At 32.9% G+C, this 20602-nt stretch overlaps 1 protein-coding gene across 4 annotated transcripts in view; it reads right to left on the reverse strand.

The window, feature by feature from the left end:
• The window catches only part of LOC143064640 (hemicentin-1-like), a 125670-nt gene extending 109326 nt beyond the window's left edge, over nucleotides 1-16344 (reverse strand). The window contains exons 1-6 of one of the 4 annotated variants that reach the window (XR_012975291.1): nucleotides 15804-16344; nucleotides 11808-12037; nucleotides 11012-11134; nucleotides 5173-5347; nucleotides 2892-3116; nucleotides 1961-2145 (exon numbers count right to left, since the gene is read on the reverse strand). Coding sequence is in view for 2 of the 4 variants with exons in the window: in XM_076237620.1 (XP_076093735.1) it covers nucleotides 1961-2145; nucleotides 2892-3116; nucleotides 5173-5347; nucleotides 11012-11134; nucleotides 11808-12037; nucleotides 15804-16053 (1188 nt within the window). In the remaining 2 variants the exon portion in view is untranslated. The remainder of the gene's footprint in view (nucleotides 1-1960; nucleotides 2146-2891; nucleotides 3117-5172; nucleotides 5348-11011; nucleotides 11135-11807; nucleotides 12038-15803) is intronic. The other 3 variants (XR_012975292.1, XM_076237620.1, XM_076237621.1) reach the window with 3 other exon arrangements.
• Between the last annotated feature and the right edge of the window lie 4258 nt (nucleotides 16345-20602).

Raw genomic sequence — 20602 nt, forward strand, 5'->3', positions numbered from 1 at the left:
CACCTGGCCCTTACGACGCGCAGCTAGATTGGGCCGGATGCCAGGCTACGTCTAGAATAAGTATGGTATCGACGAAGACCCAAATTTAATGTACAAAAAAAAAAAACATGAACATGAACAAGGCAACAGTACCAGTTTAAACATTGTAAATAAAGGTTGACTTAAATATTGTTTGTGTTGGAAGAAGTTATTGTATATTCATTGAAATTGAAATTATAAAATCACAGGAACAATTCCATGATTTTATTTAAAATCATAAATTAAGGTAAGTATCAACACCTCTTTGCTAAACTGATATATTGATAATTGTTTTTTTACAGAAGTCAATTAAAATGGCCCACTCATTTGACAACATGGCCCATTATTTTTTAAAATGGCCCATTGAATTTATTTTTGAGGGGCCCTGGGCCCATAGTGAAAAATACCTTCCAGATCACTGGCTGGTTTTAATACATACAAGTTTGCCAAAGTTCTTGAGGTATAAAAACACACTTTTAGTATAGACTGAACCTAAATGTTTAAGCTGCAGACAGAAAGCAGGATAACTATTTCAACTTTTCCACTGTAAAATGATACAGGCTTCACATTAAGAAGAAATCAAAGAAACTTGGGCAACAATGCTCATTTCACAAAACACAGATCAAGTTCCAATTGATTTCAAATAATCCATGAGTGGGATAACATGTCTTTTTAATGTGGGATTTAGTGCGTAAAAAGAAATGGGGAAGTGGAATATAGTGAGATCTGGAAAAAAGAAATGAATAAATGAAGTAATTAGCATTGCGTATAAGTTTCAGTACATTTAGTTAAGGCAAACTTAAGTAACGGAACGGTAACGAAAAATACATCAATTTTTCCATCTTGTAAAGGGGCATAACTCTATAACAGTAAAATTGACACCACCAAAATTCAAACTTGATCTGTGTTTTGTGGTAGTAAACATTGTGGATAAAATTCATAACATTTGGTTGAAACAAACTAAAGTTAGAGAACGGAAACGAAAAATTCAGAAATTTGTCCATTTGTAAAGAGGCACAACTCTAGAACAGTAAAAAAAAAAAACACCACCGAAATTCAAGGTTAATCTGTGTTTTGTGGTAATAAGCATTGTGGATAGGTTTCATAATATTTGGTAGAACCAAACTAAAGTTAGGGAATAGAAACCAATTTTAGTGCTTAGGTATGTACAGATGAACAAGGGTAAAACTTTATGCCACCAGCAGTGGCATACAAAAGATAAAATTGGGAAACAATTACAAACAAGAATGTGTCCATAGTACACGGATGCCCCACTCACACTATCATTTTCCATGTTCAGTAGACTGTGAAATTTGGGTCAAATCTCTAATTTGACATAAAAATGAGAAAGATCATATCATAGGGAACATGTGTACTAACTTTCAAGTTGATGTGACTTCAACTTCATCAAATACTAATTTGACCAAAAACTTTGACCAAAACTTTAACCTGAATTCACACTATCATTTTCTATGTTCAGTGGACAGTGAAATTGGGGTCAAAACTTAAATTTGGCATTAAAATTAGAAAGATCATATCACGGGGAACCCAAAACTTTAACCTGAACTCATACTATCATTTTCCAAGTTGAGTGGACCGTGAAATTGGGGTCAAATTTGAATTTGGCATTAAAATTAGAAAGATCATATCATGGGGAACATGTGTACTAAGTTTCAAGTTGATGTGACTTCAACTTCATCAAAAACTACCTTTACCAAAAACTTTAACCTGAAGCAGGACAGACAGACTAACGGACAGACGGATGGACGGACAGACAAACAAACGGACAGAGGCACAGACCAGAAAACATAATGCCCCTCTACTATTGTAGGTGGGGCATTAAAAGCAGGATTCGGGAAACCAGCAGTCCAATGTCACTCCCCTCATTAACATTCAAATATTTTTTTTTTCAATGTTTGTGTTTAATTAATAACCAACAAACCTTAATATAAAAGAATGTATATGGAGGAATTAATGGAGAAACAGTGTATATATTGTCCTTTAACGGATTTCTTATCAATGGATATTCTGCTAACACCTCCCCCTGAAGATCGATAAACTCCATCCTATACAGGCCTGCTGGTGGATTTATGTCTGTTGTGTTCACTGTAGTGCTGGATTCTATTCCTAGAAATAGATTTATAATTCTTAAATGTTATGTTTCAGTATGAAAGTTCTATTTTTTAAAAAGAGGATTTTCACTGCCAATGACAATAAACTTATAATTCAATTTCACTAGCACCATCAGTACAGTATATGAAATACAATGTAGGTTGAATAAAAGCAAAATAAGTGTGTGTAATTGTGTTTGCTAGATTTTTATGTTATCTAGACTATCTTTACTATATTTAATCTGAGGATTTAGCATACTGTGGATTCATTTATTTTCTTCGGTACCAACAAAGATTTGTATAGTGTCACTATACAAATCCTTGGTACCAATTATTGTGGTTTGAGAGAAAATCGTTTATTTGGTGGGTAACTGATTTTAAGCTTTTGCCAAACTCTGCATACAAGCCTATAGAAATTGTGTACTTTTTTAGTTATTCAATTTAGGGTTGCCTATACCCACTAAATCTACAAATAGTGGTACATGTATTTCATGAATAATAATAAATCCACAGACGCAGAATCTTCATTTAGCCAACTAAGATTTCCAGACTTGCACATAAATAAGGCTATTATTTTTCTCATTTGAATTGTTTTACATTTGTCATGTCTGGATTTTTGATAATTTGATATGCAGTATAGTTTTTGCTCATTGGTAAAGGTCTTATGGTGATCTATAGTTCCTAACTTCTGTGTCATTTGGTCTCTGGTGGAGATTTGTCTCATTTGGCAATCATACCACATCTTCTTTTTCTAATATTTACCTTTGAGAGGCCTTAATGTTGTTAAAGAAGTGTCATGAGAAGTGCTTCGAGAGAAACTAGGAAAGAAGTTTGAAGAACTCAGTCCACGAACTCTGACTGTATGAGAACTATTGCTGGATACCTGCAACTTCCATTTTCCTGGTATTGGGTCTCTTACATTCTGGATTTTCACCTTTTTCAAATCCAATAAATTTCTCAAACCATCATGTTCAGAATACTGGTTTTCTGAAGTGTAAAAGCTGGTAAATTAATATGTTTATAAGAAATCTCAATCCTACATTTAACACAGACCTTTGTCAAAGTAGATTAAGTTATAATAAACTGTCAATAAGCTATAATAATTATAGTAAATAAAACTCTAAAGAACCTATGTCGCTCACCTTCAACTTTAACAATTGCCACTTTTTTGTAAAAATCATCATACTATTTTTTTTCTCTTTTTAGATTTCTATTTATGCATTATAGTTTACAAGACTAAAAACACCCAAAAATCGTAATTAAAGGTCAATTACTTTAATACGGTGTTGACTAACAATTTCGATCATCACTCAATCGTAGATCTTGCCTTGCTGATCACTTAAATAATATAAAGTTTCTCTCTATCTATTATAATTTTGAGGGCAATAACTCCTGTTTGAAGTCGTCAGACAGTTTTAAAATTTATAAACATTAGGCAGGTCTCAACATGGTGAACGATTTTCTCTTTTTTTAACAGTTTCAAGATTATACCTGAACATTGTGATTTACCCCCAATGGTCTATTTTCATCCATGTTAACAATGTTGGTTGGAAGGCAGGTTCATCAGACATATTTTTTTAACTAAATACCACAATGATGAATGTTACCAATTTGGTTTCAATTGGCCCAGTAGTTTCAGAGAAGAGATTTGTGACATCCCTTACCTTGATTAGGAGCCCAGAGTTTTATATCTGGTGCAACACCCCTTACTTTGATTAGGAGCCCAGAGTTTTATATCTTATGTGATACCCCTTGCCTTGATTAGGAGCCCAGAGTTTTATATCTGGTGTGACACCCCCTACCTTGATTAGGAGCCCAGAGTTTTATATCTTATGTGACACCCCTAACCTTGATAAGAAGCCCAGAGTTTTATATCTGGTGTGACACCCCTGACATTGATTAGGAGCCCACAGTTTTATATCTGGTGCAACACCCCTTACCTTGATTAGGAACCCAGAGTTTTATATCTGGTGTGACACCCCTTACCTTGATTAGGAACCCAGAGTTTTATATCTGGTGTGACACCCATTACCTTGATTAGGAGCCCAGAGTTTTATATCTGGTGTGGCACCCCTTACCTTGATCAGGAACCCAGAGTTTTATATCTGGTGTGACACCCCTTACCTTGATTATGAGACCAGAGTTTTATATCTTCTGTGATACCCCTTACCTTGATTAGGAGCCTAGATTTTTATATCTGGTGTGACACCCCTTACCTTGATTAGGAACCCAGAGTTTTATATCTGGTGTGACACCCCTTACCTTGATTAGGAGCCCAGATTTTTATATCTGGTGTGACACCCCTTACCTTGATTAGGAACCCAGAGTCTTATATCTGGTGTGACACCCCTTACCTTGATTAGGAGCCCAGAGTTTTATACCTGGTGCAACACCCCTTACCTTGATTAGGAGACCAGAGTTTTATATCTGGTGTGACATCCCTTACCTTAATTAGGAGCCCAGAGTTTTATAGCTGGTGTGACACCCCTTACCTTGATCAGGAGCCCAGAGTTTTATACCTGGTGCGACACCCCTTACCTTGATTAGGAACCTAGAGTTTTATATCTGGTGTGACACCCCTTACCTTGATTAGGAGCCCAGATTTTTATATCTGGTGTGACACCCCTTACCTTGATTAGGAACCCAGAGTTTTATATCTGGTGTGACACCCCTTACCTTGATTAGGAGCCCAGAGTTTTATACCTGGTGCGACACCCCTTACCTTGATTAGGAGACCAGAGTTTTATATCTGGTGTGACATCCCTTACCTTAATTAGGAGCCCAGAGTTTTATATCTGGTGTGACACCCCTTACCTTGATCAGGAGCCCAGAGTTTTATACCTGGTGTGACACCCCTTACCTTGATTAGGAGACCAGAGTTTTATATCTTATGTGATACCCCTTACCTTGATTAGGAACCTAGAGTTTTATATCTGGTGTGACACCCCTTACCTTGATTTGGAGCCCAGAGTTTTATACCTGGTGCAACACCCTTACCTTGATTAGGAGACCAGAGTTTTATATCTTATGTGATACCCCTTACCTTGATTAGGAGCCCAGAGTTTTATATCTGGTGCCACACCACTGACAGACACCGTCAGCTCCTTTAGTGTATTATCCACAGGAATAAAGTATGTATTGACATCTTTCTTAGGAGAATCCACTGACATCAGGTTTACTTTCTGAGCTTGGACCGTCAGCGTAACAAAATCAAGTACCTGTAAAACAAAACCAGATGCTCCACAGGGCGCAGCTTTATATGACTGCAGAGGTTGAACCCTGAACGGTTGGGGCAAGTATGGACACAACATTCAAGCTGGATTCAGCTCTAAATTTGGATTGTGATTAAATAGTTGACACAGCATAGGTTTCTGACACAGAATGAATGTGGTCTAATGAACTTAAAATACTTTTTTTTCCTTTGAGCAATTCACTATGCTGTTGAATATTAATCCTCTCAAAAAATGTTTAGTAATTTTCTTTTTATTTATGAAATCTGAAATGAGAAAAATTTACCCCCCCCCCCTTTTTTTTCACATCCCCCTTTCCCTTTTTCCAAAACTGATCTCAATTCAAATTTCTAATGGAGTTTGCAACAATAACTACTCATTTAAATACATCATAAAATATTAAAATTTAACAAAAGGTGCTTGTTATCGCTGAATGGTAAAGATTGTTTTAATTTATCAGTTGGTAGTAAAAGTGAATATACATTGTATATTGTATAAAACAATGATTTAAGTTGATTCAACTACTATTCTGGACAAAGAAAGATAACTCCAATCAATTGAAAATTTCTTGCTATTGCACAATACTGTGCAATTGAAAATATTTGCTATTGCACAATACTGTGCAATTGAAGATTTCTTGCTATTGCGCAATACTGTGCAATTGAAAATTTCTTGCTATTGCACAATACTGTGGAATTGAAGATTTCTTGCTATTGCTGAATACTGTGCAATTGAAAATTTCTTGCTATTGCACAATACTTAATATAATAATTTTGGATCCTGATTTGAACCAATTTGAAAACTGGGCCAATAATCAAAAATCTAAGTACATGTTTAGATTCAGCATATCAAAAAAGCTCAAGAATTCAGTTTTTGTTCAAATCAAACTTAGTTGAATTTTGGACCCTTTGGACTTTAATGTAAACCAATTTGAAAACGGGACCAAAAATTAAGAATCTACATACACAGTAAGATTTGGCATATCAAAGAACCCCAATTATTCAATTTTTGATGAAATCAAACAAAGTTTAATTTGGACCCGATTTGGACCAACTTGAAAACTGGGCCAATAATCAAAAATCTAAGTACATTTTTAGATTCAGCATATCAAAGAACCCCAAGGATTCAATTTTTGTCAAAATCAAACTAAGTTTAATTTTGGACCCTTTGGACCTTAATGTAGACCAATTTGAAAATGGGACCAAAAATTAAGAATCTACATACACAGTTAGATTCGGCATATCAAAGAACCCCAATTATTCAATTTTTGATGAAATCAAACTAAGTTCAATTTTGGACCCTTTGGGCCCCTTATTCCTAAACTGTTAGGACCAACACTCCCAAAATCAAACCCAACCTTCCTTTAGTGGTCATAAACCTTGTGTTTAAATTTCATAGATTTCTATTTACTTAAACTAAAGTTATGGTGCGAAAACCAAGAATAATGCTTACTTGGGCCCCTTTTTGGCCCCTAATTCCTAAACTGTTCAGACCTCAACTCCCAAAATCAATACCAACCTTCCTTTTGTGGTCATAAACCTTGTGTTTAAATTTCATTGATTTCTATTTACTTAAACTAAAGTTATTGTGCGAAAACCAAGAATAATGCTTATTTGGGCCCTTTTTTGGCCCCTAATTCCTAAACTGTTAGAACCAAAACTCCCAAAATCAATCCCAACCTTCCTTTTGTGGTCATAAACCTTGTGTCAAAATTTCATAGATTTCTATTTACTTAAACTTAAGTTATTGTGCGAAAACCAAGAAAATGCTTATTTGGGCCCTTTTTGGCCCCTAATTCCTAAAATGTTGGGATCAAAACTCCCAAAATCAATCCCAACCTTCCTTTTGTGGTCATAAACCTTGTGTTAAAATTTCATAGATTTCTATTCACTTTTACTAAAGTTAGAGTGCGAAAACTTAAAGTATTCGGACGACGACGCCGACGACGACGCAGATGACGATGACAACGCAGACGACGACGCCAACGTGATAGCAATATACGACGAAAAATTTAAATTTTTGCGGTCGTATAAAAATATTAGCATTCTTAAAATATTGAAAACAATGTTTTCTACCTGTTGCAATCGATTTACTTATGAGGAGTTTTCACTTATATGGAACAGGCATTTGAAGATGTGAATCTTAAGGGCATACGATACGACAGTAGAGATCCCTCGTTGATTTTTTCTTGAAAGTTTGGTACAAGGTCAATTTTAATGTGTACTTTCGAAATATGCAAAGAAAAATATACCTTCATGACTTACTTTTTCAGATAATTTGGTTTGAAATTTGCATATTTGAGGTAAAAAACAAGAAATTCCATAAATAAGGACTTTTACGGAAAGTAACAATACTTTTGAACGAACAGTCATAACTTAACCAGGTTTTTTGTGAAATGTTCCCTAGATCTATGGCATCAACATAATATAACAAATTTATGGTTAAACTAAATTGTTATTTTCTGAATTTATATAGCTATAAGTAAAATGAAGAAATTGACAATATTTTTGATTCTATTCAGAGGAGCAGAAAAAATTTGATCGCTGATTTTTCCTTTAAATTTTGGTGAAGTGTTCTTTTAACATTACTTAATTGATTGCAAAAGAAAAAACTGGGGGTCCATGTGCTTGTTTTTTCAATAAAAGCAATAAACATTGATTTCTAATGGCAAACGGGACGTTTGCCAATAAGGCGCTAAACTACGTTAAAATAAGTTTTAATCGCAACAACGTCTTGATATCTTTTCCGCTGGTCACAACTACGCTGTCAAGTTCAGTGGTATAGCCAAGATTTTTTTTTCGAAAGCAATGATATTAATCATCAAAATTTATAAAGCTGGTTATCCGTAATATAGCATAAAACATTTGCCAAACCTTTATGAATTGTTATGATACTTGGATAGAAAAATTCGTAAGGGCTCCGCAGAACCCAGTGTCTCGCCTTTTTTTGCTATTAATAGCAGACTCAACTAAAAAGCAGAAAAAAAAATAAAAATATTTCTTTCGATACTATCTTTTGATCATAAACAAGCTTCTGTCCAAGTTTGGTACAAATCAAGGATAGTTTAAAAAAGTTATTTAAATTTCAAAATCTTTAACAACAGAGTGAATATTTGTGGACGCATCCGACGACAACGGCATGTAGGATCGCTATGTCTCGCTTTTTCGACTAAAGTCGAAGGCTTGACAAAAAGTATTCTAGTAAATTACTTTCAGAAAAAGAAACGTTTGAAAACAAAAAAGAAAAATCTGATAAAAAAAAAATGTGCACAAGTCCTACAATTTATGTAGACAGCACAGCTGAGTATACTTTCAATTCAAATATTTATTGTCATATAAACTCTGAACAATAAGTTTGTGACAAATAATATAAACATACACAAAACACATTTAACAAACAAAACCATGAAAAAGCAACAGAGCAAAACAATCTATCTATATGATATATAAATATATTTTATAAATATATCAAGAGTAGGTTTAATAATTCAAAAGGCCCCGACATGACCAATGTGACAACTTTATAATCAGGACAAATGATGAAGATAAACGAAGTAAAGGTAACTATACGGCCTTCAACAAAACAAAAACAAAAGCCACACCGATTAGTCAGCTTTAAAAATCCCTGATATGAATATGTGAAACAATTCAAATAAGAAAAACTAACGGCCTACTCTATAGGCATTATATGAACACAAACCCATACCCACATTAAATCAGGTCAGCTAAGGCACTACTCTGAATATATATAAAAAGTGAATATTTAGAGCTGTCTTGAACTAATTTATGTCGCAATTGTCTCAATATAGTCCATTACGGTGTAGTTTAACATTTCATTGGAAGTACAGCCATCGGTATTAGAGCATGAAATTACATGATTCTGTATCATTAGATATGACATAGAGAGCAACCATTTAGTAAGACATTTTTTTTTCTTCAGTTTTCCTTTTTCGACGCTATCAATCTTTTTTTGGACAATATAGCCCAAGGGAAAATCTGGATTCAGAATTTTTTTTAATTTTGTCTCCTGCTTGACCACCACATTTTTTTTCTCAAAAAATCGGGATATGATTTTTTTGGGGGGGAACATTACCCCTCCCCCCCCCCTTTTCTTTCCTACTTTGACGTTAAATGGCCGTTCCCTTACTTTTCTGAATAATACCTCCAATCTAGGAGTAGGTGCAACCACATTGTTTGTCCGTCCTTCCAGTGGTCCAACAAATATTTTTTTTCTTATCTAAGATACTACCTCACAGAGAAACTTCATATTTGTTGTCTTTGGTCAACAGCTTAACATCATGAGCTTCAACGTGTGAACACTTTCCTGGTTAGTCAGATACCTAATTCCTGAGTGCCATTTTTTTTCTCTCAATATGTACATAAGAATATACTTAGCACATCAACGTATGCTTTGGTCTATAATACGGGCTTATGACTGTGTCTTTTTACTTGACAGTTCTTCTTCATACACATGCACTTGGTTAAATTCTAAAATGCCGTTTAACGTTTTCAAGAATGTACCTATTCAAAGTCAGGATCAGTATGAGACGATTTCTATATTTATTATGTTATTTTGTCATTTTGTTGATAGTCTGTTAAATTTATCCGTGAAATTCTCCATACGATTTATAGTTTGCCAAATAGTGTAGATACTAAATATTTATCAAGACAGTACGTTGATATCTAAATTACTTATTGGGCTTTTTGTGTAGTTGGGTTTCAGTCTCATCGACGTATTATTACATATATTTTATTCATTTCCTATTTGAAATAAAACACATATAAAATTTTGTATGTGGATTTGATTTTTTTTCACATTTCAAGTTAATACTGTTTACTTCTTAACTTTAATTAATAATGAATAAATACATTGTATAACAATTCTTGTGATATGGACGATTTTTTTAGCAGGTACTTTTTTCAAATCCGCCCAACCGGGTTTATGACATCAATGAATTTTCCGCAAATGTGAATACACCTAAAGCGACATCGCAACATGTAATCGTTCTTATTAGTAACATTGCGAAATTACAACGTTCTGATTAACAACGTCACGAAAACAACATGACAAGTTTTGACAACGTTATTATCTGCCCCTGCTACTGTATCGTATTCCCTTAAAGTGACAAAAATTGGAAACTGCAGGACCAACTCACTCAACCATTTTGAAACTCACATTCAATCTATAACTTCTGATGATAGGAAACTTACAACGATTTTGTTACCATGTATTTACTTTTATAAAATTTTAACATGGATGCAGAGTTGTCTCTTTGGCACTCATACCGCATCTTCCTATATTTAAGGAGACAAGAAAATATAGCATCTTGAAATTAGTTTTTATAGCATTACATAAATCATTATAGAATCATGGAAAATAATCATAGTGTCTTGGTACCATGACACTAAAAAATCTGGGTAGATTACTGATATTCCTGGAAATAAAGTCATCATTCCAGTGTCATTATCTTTTTTGGGAAAAAATTCAGAAAAAGTTTTGACCATGTTTTTCCAGATGGTTTCAAAGTAATAAGTAATGAAAATATTATGTTCATTTAAATCTGAGATGCCCATTTACATGTGATCTCATATAAATTTGTTATCACTCAAATCTATAACATTTGTTTTTTTATCATTTTCTAATAATTTTTACCTGATTGACCTGATTCTTTTTCAGTAAAAAGACTTGTCCAGAACTGGTCGATGCAATCTTCTCGTAAGCCAGAAACCCATCAGAGGAATGATTGCCACAATCTCCAGTCATAACAAATACAATCTGAAAAAGGAAGACCATACTGAATAAACATGTAGCATAGCTAGAAACAATAACATCAGTAAAAATATGAAGTTTTATATACATGTAGTTTTACTTCTCCTGTCCATATGCTTTGAAATAATTTCAAGGCCAATACATGTTAAGTAACGTTGCATGTCCCATTATAAAAGATTGAACTGAATAATGTGTACCTGTAAGTATTAAAATTTAAATTTTAACAAAATGCTGTTTAGAACCAAATTGCTTAAACAGTCTCATATAAGAAAAATTACATTACCGAATTTGTTCATTTGGCTCATGATTTTTTTATTTTTATGCTTTTTACATGCTTTTGTTGATTTTTCTTTTCTAAATTAATTCACTTTTGTCATGCCAGAGCTTTTTATTGCTTATTATCAATAAAGGTTTTGTTCATTACTAAAAGGCAGAAAAGTGCCCAATAGTTGTTAATACATCTTGGTCCTTCTAAAAACATTCAACAGTTGTTTTTATACTTTACATAGCGTAAGTCATTTTTGTTCTTAGACCAGATATTTAGAAAACTTTACAACAGATCAAAACGTTTTTTAATTCACACTGGAATTTTTTAATTAAAATTCAACACTCTCCAAAATTTGAAGTTGTTGTTAATTTTCAGTAAAAATAAAGTTTCATAATTATGTTTTTTTCAAACCTGGCTTTGCTTCTGTTGTATCAGTGACAATACATCTTCTGTAAGTACATGATCTTTGGAGCGTGCATCAGTAAACACATAGATGAATGAATTAGGAAGAGCAGTATCTAAAGCTTCCTTAATGGCCCCAATACTCATCTCTGGGCAATCACCTCCACCATGTACATATAAATCTTGTAATTCTAGAATGAATTCATCTGGATCTCTCGTAACTATAACTGGACCAATATCTAAAAAATGATGATTGATTAAGTTTGTTTTAAAAGTAAATAAAGATTAACTTGTAATTTATAGTGGTATAACTTAAATTATGTCAATGTATGTAGACATATAATTTTTAATGCCTAAATTATTTTATATTTTTGGTATAGTTTACTGTTTGCTCATAATATCTGCTCATAATATCTGAGAAACAGATCTGTATCTTGAAAACTGTTGTGACCGATAAACCATTAAATACGATTATGGGTCAGATGACCCTAAAAATTCTTTCTCAGTTTTTAGAGAATGACCTTCCAAACTGTTCATTTTTCACATACTGTGCATGAACTCGTGATTATTTTTAAGATTCAAATTTTATTGTGAATTACATCGGTTAAGGGTTGACCAAGAAATACCTCCAAAATAGCAAACTTTTCTTCAACATGTCCAACCAGAAATATAAATTCTAAGAAATATAAACAAATCCATACTTGAATTTCATCCAGATGAGTAAAATCTTTCCTGCAGCATACTTTGAAATAAGAATAAGACTTCAACTGCCTAAATTTCTTATGACAAATAATGATTCTAGGTCAGTCTATGGTCAAAAGTGTTTCCTACTGAAAATTGCCCTATCATAAAGCATAAAACACAGTTTTAATAAAATTCTACTGAAGGTATTTGAATGATTTTTTTTTTTTAATACAAAAATGTCTGCAGTTTCTAGAATAGAATATGAAATGTATTTTTAAGAGAAATCAAGTATAAAAATATTAATATCAATTTCTGCTTTTAAAAACCACATGGCTATATTGGAAAATTCCACACATGTAATTTCAATATTTGTATACAAGTAATGATTCCTCAATAAGGAGATGTCATACAAAAAAAAAAATAATAGCTGTAAAAAAAAAAACAGTACACATTTATGAGTTTAGCTTTAAAAATGTCATCATAATGGACCACAAATTAGTTTTTGATAATGTTTTTGAAAAACATAAAGAAACATTATTTTCATTGGTGTTTGAGAGAAATGAAAACCTGAACATGATGAAATGATTTTGTGTCCATAATGGTTGAAAAGAATTATTTTAAAGTACAAAATTTGGTCAAGTGGATTACTGTTTCCAACAAGCTTGATATCATGGTCATTTGCTTTAAGAGCATTGACCAGAACAATTGAACTGTGGTGACATCCTAAGGCCAAGAACCTGTAGTTCAGTGGTTGTAGTTGGATACAGTTGGTTAAAATAAGTTCTAGTTTATGTTATGATATAGTATTTCTCATCATTGAACTGTACCATGACCTTTAATTGTATACATTCTTGAGTCTTGGCCCTTCTATATCTCCTTGATCATACACACTCCACGTTTCAAACTGACATGATGAAGTATCAACAACTTATAATATTCCTAATTTTTTAATTTATTGTTAGAAACAACAAATATACCGAAAAGAGGAGATTATATGGCGAATGATCCTAAACACAATAACTAAATGGTATCCTTTAGTTGATTACTGCCATTTATAATTATATCAACATGATCAAAGCATAGAGGCTTTAGAATAGCAGTTTCTGTCTACAAAAAAATGTATCAGTTCTTCCAAAAGTATGTTTTAAAATGAGTATGATCATAATTTTGCATAAGTAAGTTATCTTTGTGTGAACTCTGTAGCTATAAATGCAACTAGATACCATTGAGATGGGAGTCATCTCTGTGGGCCCCGCTGTCAATAACGTGGGGTAAATAAGTTGTATGGATAATCTGATATGAAGCATTATTTGAAGTTATTACATAGTCTCATGTGTGATTTTATTCTAAGATTTTAAGTTAAAACTGATAAATATTCTCAACTTACTTTCATAGTATAATAATTTGTTAAGAACAACGAACGGATAGACAGACCGATGGAATGACCTTTGACCTAGGATGCATACATTATGACACATTCTCTGGTGTTGGTTAATATATATGTTTAGTTGAAAATGTTTGTCAGGTATAAAGTATGAAATAATAACAGCTGTCCTCTCAAAATATAGTGTGGATCAAATTTGTTAGCGATGGACAGACCAACAGACAGACAGACCTTTGACCTAGGAAGTTGTACATCATGACACACCCTCTGGTGTTGGTTAAAATGGATGTCAAGTATAATATTTGAAATCATAACGGTTCTCAAAATATAGAGCGGACACGATCTTCACCACAGGACATGGAGTTGTCAACTGAAACCAAAGTATTTTTGACCTTGACCTTTGACCTAGGAAGTTGTACATACATCATGACACGCCCTCTGGTGGTGGTTAAAATGGATGTCAAGTATAAACTTTGAAATCATAACAGTTATCTAGATATGGAGCGGACAAGATCTTCACCACAGGACACAGGGTTGTCAACTGAAACCAAAGTTTTTGACCTTGACCTTTGACCTAGGAAGTTGTACATACATCATGACACACCCTCTGGTGTTGGTTAAAAAACATGTTAAGTATTAAGTATAAAATCATAACGGTTATCTAGATATGGATTGGACACGATCTTCACCACAGGACACAGGGTTGTCAACTGAAACCAAAGTTTTTGACCTTGACCTTTGACCTAGGAAGTTGTACATACATCATGACACACCCTCTGGTGTTGGTTAAAATGGATGTCAAGTATAAACTTTGAAATCATAACAGTTCTCAAGATATAGAGCGGACACGATCTTCACCACAGGACACAGGGTTGTCAACTGAAACCAAAGTTTTTTTACCTTGACCTTTGACCTAGGAAGTTGTACATACATCATGACATGCCCTCTGGTGGTGGTTAATAAACATGTAAAGTATAAAGTATGAAATCATAATGGTTCTCTAGATATGGAGCGGACTCAAAGTTAAAGTGTTACGGACGGACGGACAGACGGATCACTATAGGGCGACCCGCCTAAAGGCCGGGCCCTAATATACTTTACATGAGACATGTCAGACTAGGATCTTACCATGGCAATATTTGGAAAACTTATATTAATTGTTCTTATTTTTGAATTTTTTCCCAAGATTTCATATTTGACATTAAACCTTTTTATTGGATTTGCCTCCATCAACAATTTTAAATTGATACTAGTTATTTCAATGGTTACATTTATAATGACATCCAACCAAACCAATAACGTATTTCAATATAGATTATATATCAACTACCTATTCAATGATTTACAAAAGATTTTTGTTTTCTGACATTCATGTGACATTAGTAGCATTTGCACTGCCATTGGAATTGAATAGGGGGAGTAATTCAAATAAAGGTCAGCAAATTTAACATTTTAACGTGTAAATTGAAAAATCAATATGGGTATTGATTAAAGAAACTTTGAAGTTATAAGTTCAATTCAAGGGGAGATAATTAACCCAGGTATTACTAAATCTTAGAAGTTGTTACAGCACAATGTTCAACTCTATAAAATATCAATAAATTATAACAAGAATGGAACATCTAAAGCATATTTTTTTTCTCTTTCCACAGCATGAATGATCTCAGTTATCCCCTCCAAAAAATGATTTACAATCTATCCTCATAAAAAAGAAATACAAATATTTTTCATAACCTAAATTATTTGTTTCCATTTTCCATGTTAACATGGTGAAGTTGTGAAGCATTAATTTGTCAAATTCAATGATAAATACTTAAGGCGCTTGCATCTTGACCTTGACTGATTCACCCCCAGGTACAGCATATGATGATTAAAATAATGGTTGAGAAAATGTATGACAACAAACATGAGTCCTGATGACTAAATCAATTACTCACCCGGATCATGGAAGGGTACCAGTATATAGTTATACAATGGGTTGATGGTTCTAGCCAATGTCATTGCCATTATTTTCTCTGCTCCCTCAATAACTTGTACCAGATCATCATACATGGATCCAGTGATATCAAAAACAAAAGCCAGGGATGCTGCTCCAACAGGGATGTCCTCATTCTGAGAATACACAATGTCAAATGTCAAAGCAAAAATAATCCAACATGAAATACAAGTAGCAAATTTAATTTTCATATTAATTGTTAGCTCTACTTTTTCTCATAAGAAATAAATCTCTGTTACTATCCCAAGATATGTTGTCACAGAATAATATATAAAAAATCAGTTAGTATCATTGTTAGCTTTATCAGTTTGTAACAATCTTTTTTAATTTATTCCACATCAATGGTGTTTTCCATCAACATAATGTCACAATATTTCAACACTTCTTTACCCCCACTTGAAAGTACTTTCAAAGTATGTGTACATCGTGTTGATTGTAAGAGGTTTATTTTAGTGAATTCTACTGACCCTCTTCAATAGGGCAATAAAACAGTAGGTTTTAATCTGATAATTTCCACAGCTGGCTTTACTGACTGCATGTAAACATGCTTGTTATTACTTACAAGTGCACAATTTATTTTAAAATAACTAACAAAATTTAGGGTTCTTAATGGCTGCCAAAAATACTATTCATTCTTAAATGACAAGAAATGGTTTTAAATAAAATTATATATATCTATAAGTATGGGCCCTTAAATTAGGAATAAAGATAAATGTATTTGATAATTAATTTGTAGATTTTCATTTGAGTTTTCCCAATCTGTTATAACAAGAGTTCATTCCTTCTTTTTTTTTTGTTAGTGCTAACAGAAACAGTGTCCATTTCAGAAATTGTGTTCAAGAACAAAAAATGTACTGGCTATCATATCATTGCATATGGAAAGTTTTAAAAATTCTAAAAATTATTATGCAAATTAATCATGTTAATATACTGTGTGAAATGCCATATGCATGTAGTAAATATTTCATACTATTTTGTGAGACAGACATGTACATGCATATGTAATCCTTCATTCTATTCAGACACCAAACAAAGTGTTGACCTATTGCTTATAATATTTGAGAAACATACAACAACATAAAAGCCATGAAGATGAATGAGGTCCAAGTCTGATGTTAACCTGTCAGTTAGAAATGAACACCTTACATTCATCTCATAGACCAAATGTAGAAGACACGTTGCTTATAGTATCTGAAAAATAACCAATACATTTCAGTAAAACTGCTCGTTAAAAGTTTAATTCTCAGTATTCAATTAAAGATGGTTCCTGGTCAAATAAAAATAACTCACATATTTATATGTACGACCTCTTCTAAAACTTGATGATATTCAAGTTTTAAGACCTACCAAGTCTAGTTACCTTATTCTTTAAGAGGGTCTAAAACAAATGTCAAATGTATGGTTCATACTTGAGTCAACTGTAAATCCATGAAAATTAGGTGGGGCAGTTGCCTCATTGGAAGCTATGGCAACACTATTGAATATCATTGATTTACCATTAAGTTCCAGTGATATTGTTGGCTTTTTTCAAAACTACCTTTACCCTTTTTTATTGGGAAAATATGCGTAATATTCATCAAATTGGGAAATTTAGATTAAACCATGATTTTGACTGAAACTTCAATTTACAGACCCCCTTTCAAGAGTCAAACCGTGCTTTGAAACAAGACACCTTTTTGTCAGTGATGATACATAAATAGACCCTCAAATCTGCACCTATATTAATTTTAGGCATGAAAAATGTGTAAACTAGTGTCTTTTAGTTTGTATTTATGCAAAATTACTACTGAGACTGCACTGTTTGGGAAAAAAGTTGTCTTTTTGGGAATAATTTTAAGCCATTTTTTTTTTCAAATTGGGATTCTTCTCCAAGGGAAAAAAGCCTTTATCATGTTTATTCTCCATTAATTTAAAACATTAACCTGATTAATGCTTCACCTTAGACCTAATCACAAATTTTAACAAAGTTGACGAAACTAACGTTGACATCACTGGACACAAGGCCAAAAATAAAATATTGTTTGTTTCCCCTCACCCGACCGACCCATTAAAATTACTGTGACCTGAAAAATTTTATTGGCAATTCTTTTCCACTATTTTTTTTTGCTATTGCTATGTTGGTTATTGGTGATATCTTTTCGATGCTGTAGTCAAAGAGCGTTGGGTTTTGGTGATAACTTTCGGATGCTGTAGTCAATGAGCGTTTTATATCAAGGTATTTTTGCATTGAAGCGTCTACATGAATCGGAATCAAGGAAAACAAACAAAATGCTTTGCCACACGATTTGTTTGTGTGCACAAGGTGCAAGGGTGATCTTTTTTGAAAATAAAAAAAAAACCTGAAGCATTTTTCAACCCGCTGAATGCATCTTGATTTGCCATGTGTCTAACCTCTGTTCCTGTTTTAAGGATAAAATCTTAAAGACTTTAAGTAAAAATGGTCTGACTCGTGCTTTAAAATCTATCTACTTTGTCTTTGAACAGGTTGGGCACAAGTCAGGAAATGTGGGATACATGTATTCCCTGCTTTCAGGGAACGTCCCTGTTTTCTGGTGTAAAACAAACCCAGTTTAAATGGGGTTTGCTTTTTTAATTTATGGCATGAAAAATTACAAAAGGGCACGTTATAACTGCATCAGTAGAATTCGTAAATACTTATTAAAAGTATTTTAGGAAATACAAAACATGAATATAAAGTGAAGCCTTGTTTCTTGAATCTTCTAGAACTTGAAGAAACATACAAATCTTTGTTTAGGAATCAATTGACCAAGCTGCATGATCCAGGTGTAATTGAACATAACTGATTTATGTTCACTTCTATTGAAAATATTTATTCATTGAATTTTAATTCCCAAGTGATTAACATACATGTATCTTTTTGTCATCTCATAATTGATGATAAAGGTATGAATTGGTGAACAAAGGAATTGTTTTGTTGTGAGTTATGCATCAAATTAAACTTGAAATAAGCTTGATTTGTTTATTAAAAAAACACTTGCTACCATTAAGCATTGTTATCACAAGTAGAATATGCACTTTTGTAGATTTCATTACATTAAATGAATAGGAAAAAAAGGAGGTCCCTGTATACTGTTTTTTTTAACACCAGAAAACTGGGGTGTACACTGAATTAGAATACAGGGAGTACCCCACTTTTCTTGACTCAAGCCTTACCTGTTAAATTTTGTACAAATTCATTCTAGAAAACAACATCAAGGAATAAAATAAAACAATTTGCCTACCTACATACCCAAACCCTAACAACCTCAGTCCGGAGAGGGGAAACAAAGATATTTTTAATGTTGGCCCAACATACCTAAGTCTTGCTTTTTGACTCAGTCAAGGTGCCAAAAAAATTGTCAGATACAATAAAAAACAATGTGTTTGTCCATTGTTGGCCTTTGTTTTAAATTAATTTTCACACAGTGGTCGATTTATCAAAAATACTGTCCTATGAAATATAATGTCCCCACAAGACAATATTTCACGACTTTGCATCATGAAATTTTGTCTCTTATCTTTGAAATATTTAACAAAAAGAGCATTTCTCTATCAAATTTGTGTCCATTTGATAGATGTATAATATAAAATTTCATGAAATGTAATTTTAAAGGGAGGCTATCCTAGGACATATATTCTGTATATTGAGACAATATTTTGTAGATCACTTGTTATGAACTTTTGTTTCATGAAAGGGAGGTTATAATCATTTTATATTTTGGATAATAATATCCTTTGTTTGATTTGTTGATGCAGCAATTTATGTGTAAATTTATGTTGTGTATATACTTTTAATCCTTTCCCTTTTACACCGTCACAGCTTTCTGGTGAAGCCAATTTTAAGATAATTTTTGGGCATTTAGACTTGTTCCATCGCCATTTGCTGACGTACAGATGTTGTTAAAGGCTCAAATTAATCCTCAGATAACCAGCAATGTGATTTGATGTGCATCAAAATTCTATCATTATCAGTTTATAGTCAAGTTGCCTCTTACTGTAAAAAACGTTTATTTTTCTTCAAATTTTAAAGAATATTTTCAAAAAAAGTGCAAAGGAAAAGTCCCTGCTCTTTTTAGGAAAATTATGACTTTTTTCAATAACTGTGCAGTGACGTTTTGAAGCATAGTATTAAAATAATAGTTCTAACTTGTACACTAGTTAAAAATGTAACTTTTAGTGTACCAGCGCAATCACAAACTTGAAATGCGTTTAAATCAAAAGTCTTTTCTTAAAGATTTTATGATAAAAGAGACAAAAACCACTAAAATATCCTGAAATTTTTGGGCAAAGTTAAAATAGATGTAACAAAACATGGTTTTGTAAGTGTTGGGGTATGATAAAGTCGAAAACACTTTTGTTTACATAAACATCAGTGTTCTAGGATTTTTTTGGCACCTTGACTTACCACGGGTAAGATCAATAAAAAATTACTTACCCACATCTAAAAGTTAAATATGCAACCAATGCGGACGGCGCAAAAAAAAACGATTTCTTACTAAATTTGACAAATATGTTATAGTTATTACTATGTCCTTTATTAAGAGCTATAATAAATGCAACTGTAAGTTTATTTTCCTCCGATGACAAGAAAAAAAATCGTTTATGTCCCGATTTAAGCACCAGTTATCAATCCGGATTTTCCGATTTTACCGACACCGTGACCGACTTTTAGAATGATAGGAGAAGAATGTGGTCTCTTTTGCGCTTGATTACACCTAGTAAACGAGTGCTTGAATAAAA

Source organism: Mytilus galloprovincialis, chromosome 2 (assembly GCF_965363235.1).
Source record: "Mytilus galloprovincialis chromosome 2, xbMytGall1.hap1.1, whole genome shotgun sequence".
NCBI lineage: Eukaryota > Metazoa > Mollusca > Bivalvia > Mytilida > Mytilidae > Mytilus > Mytilus galloprovincialis.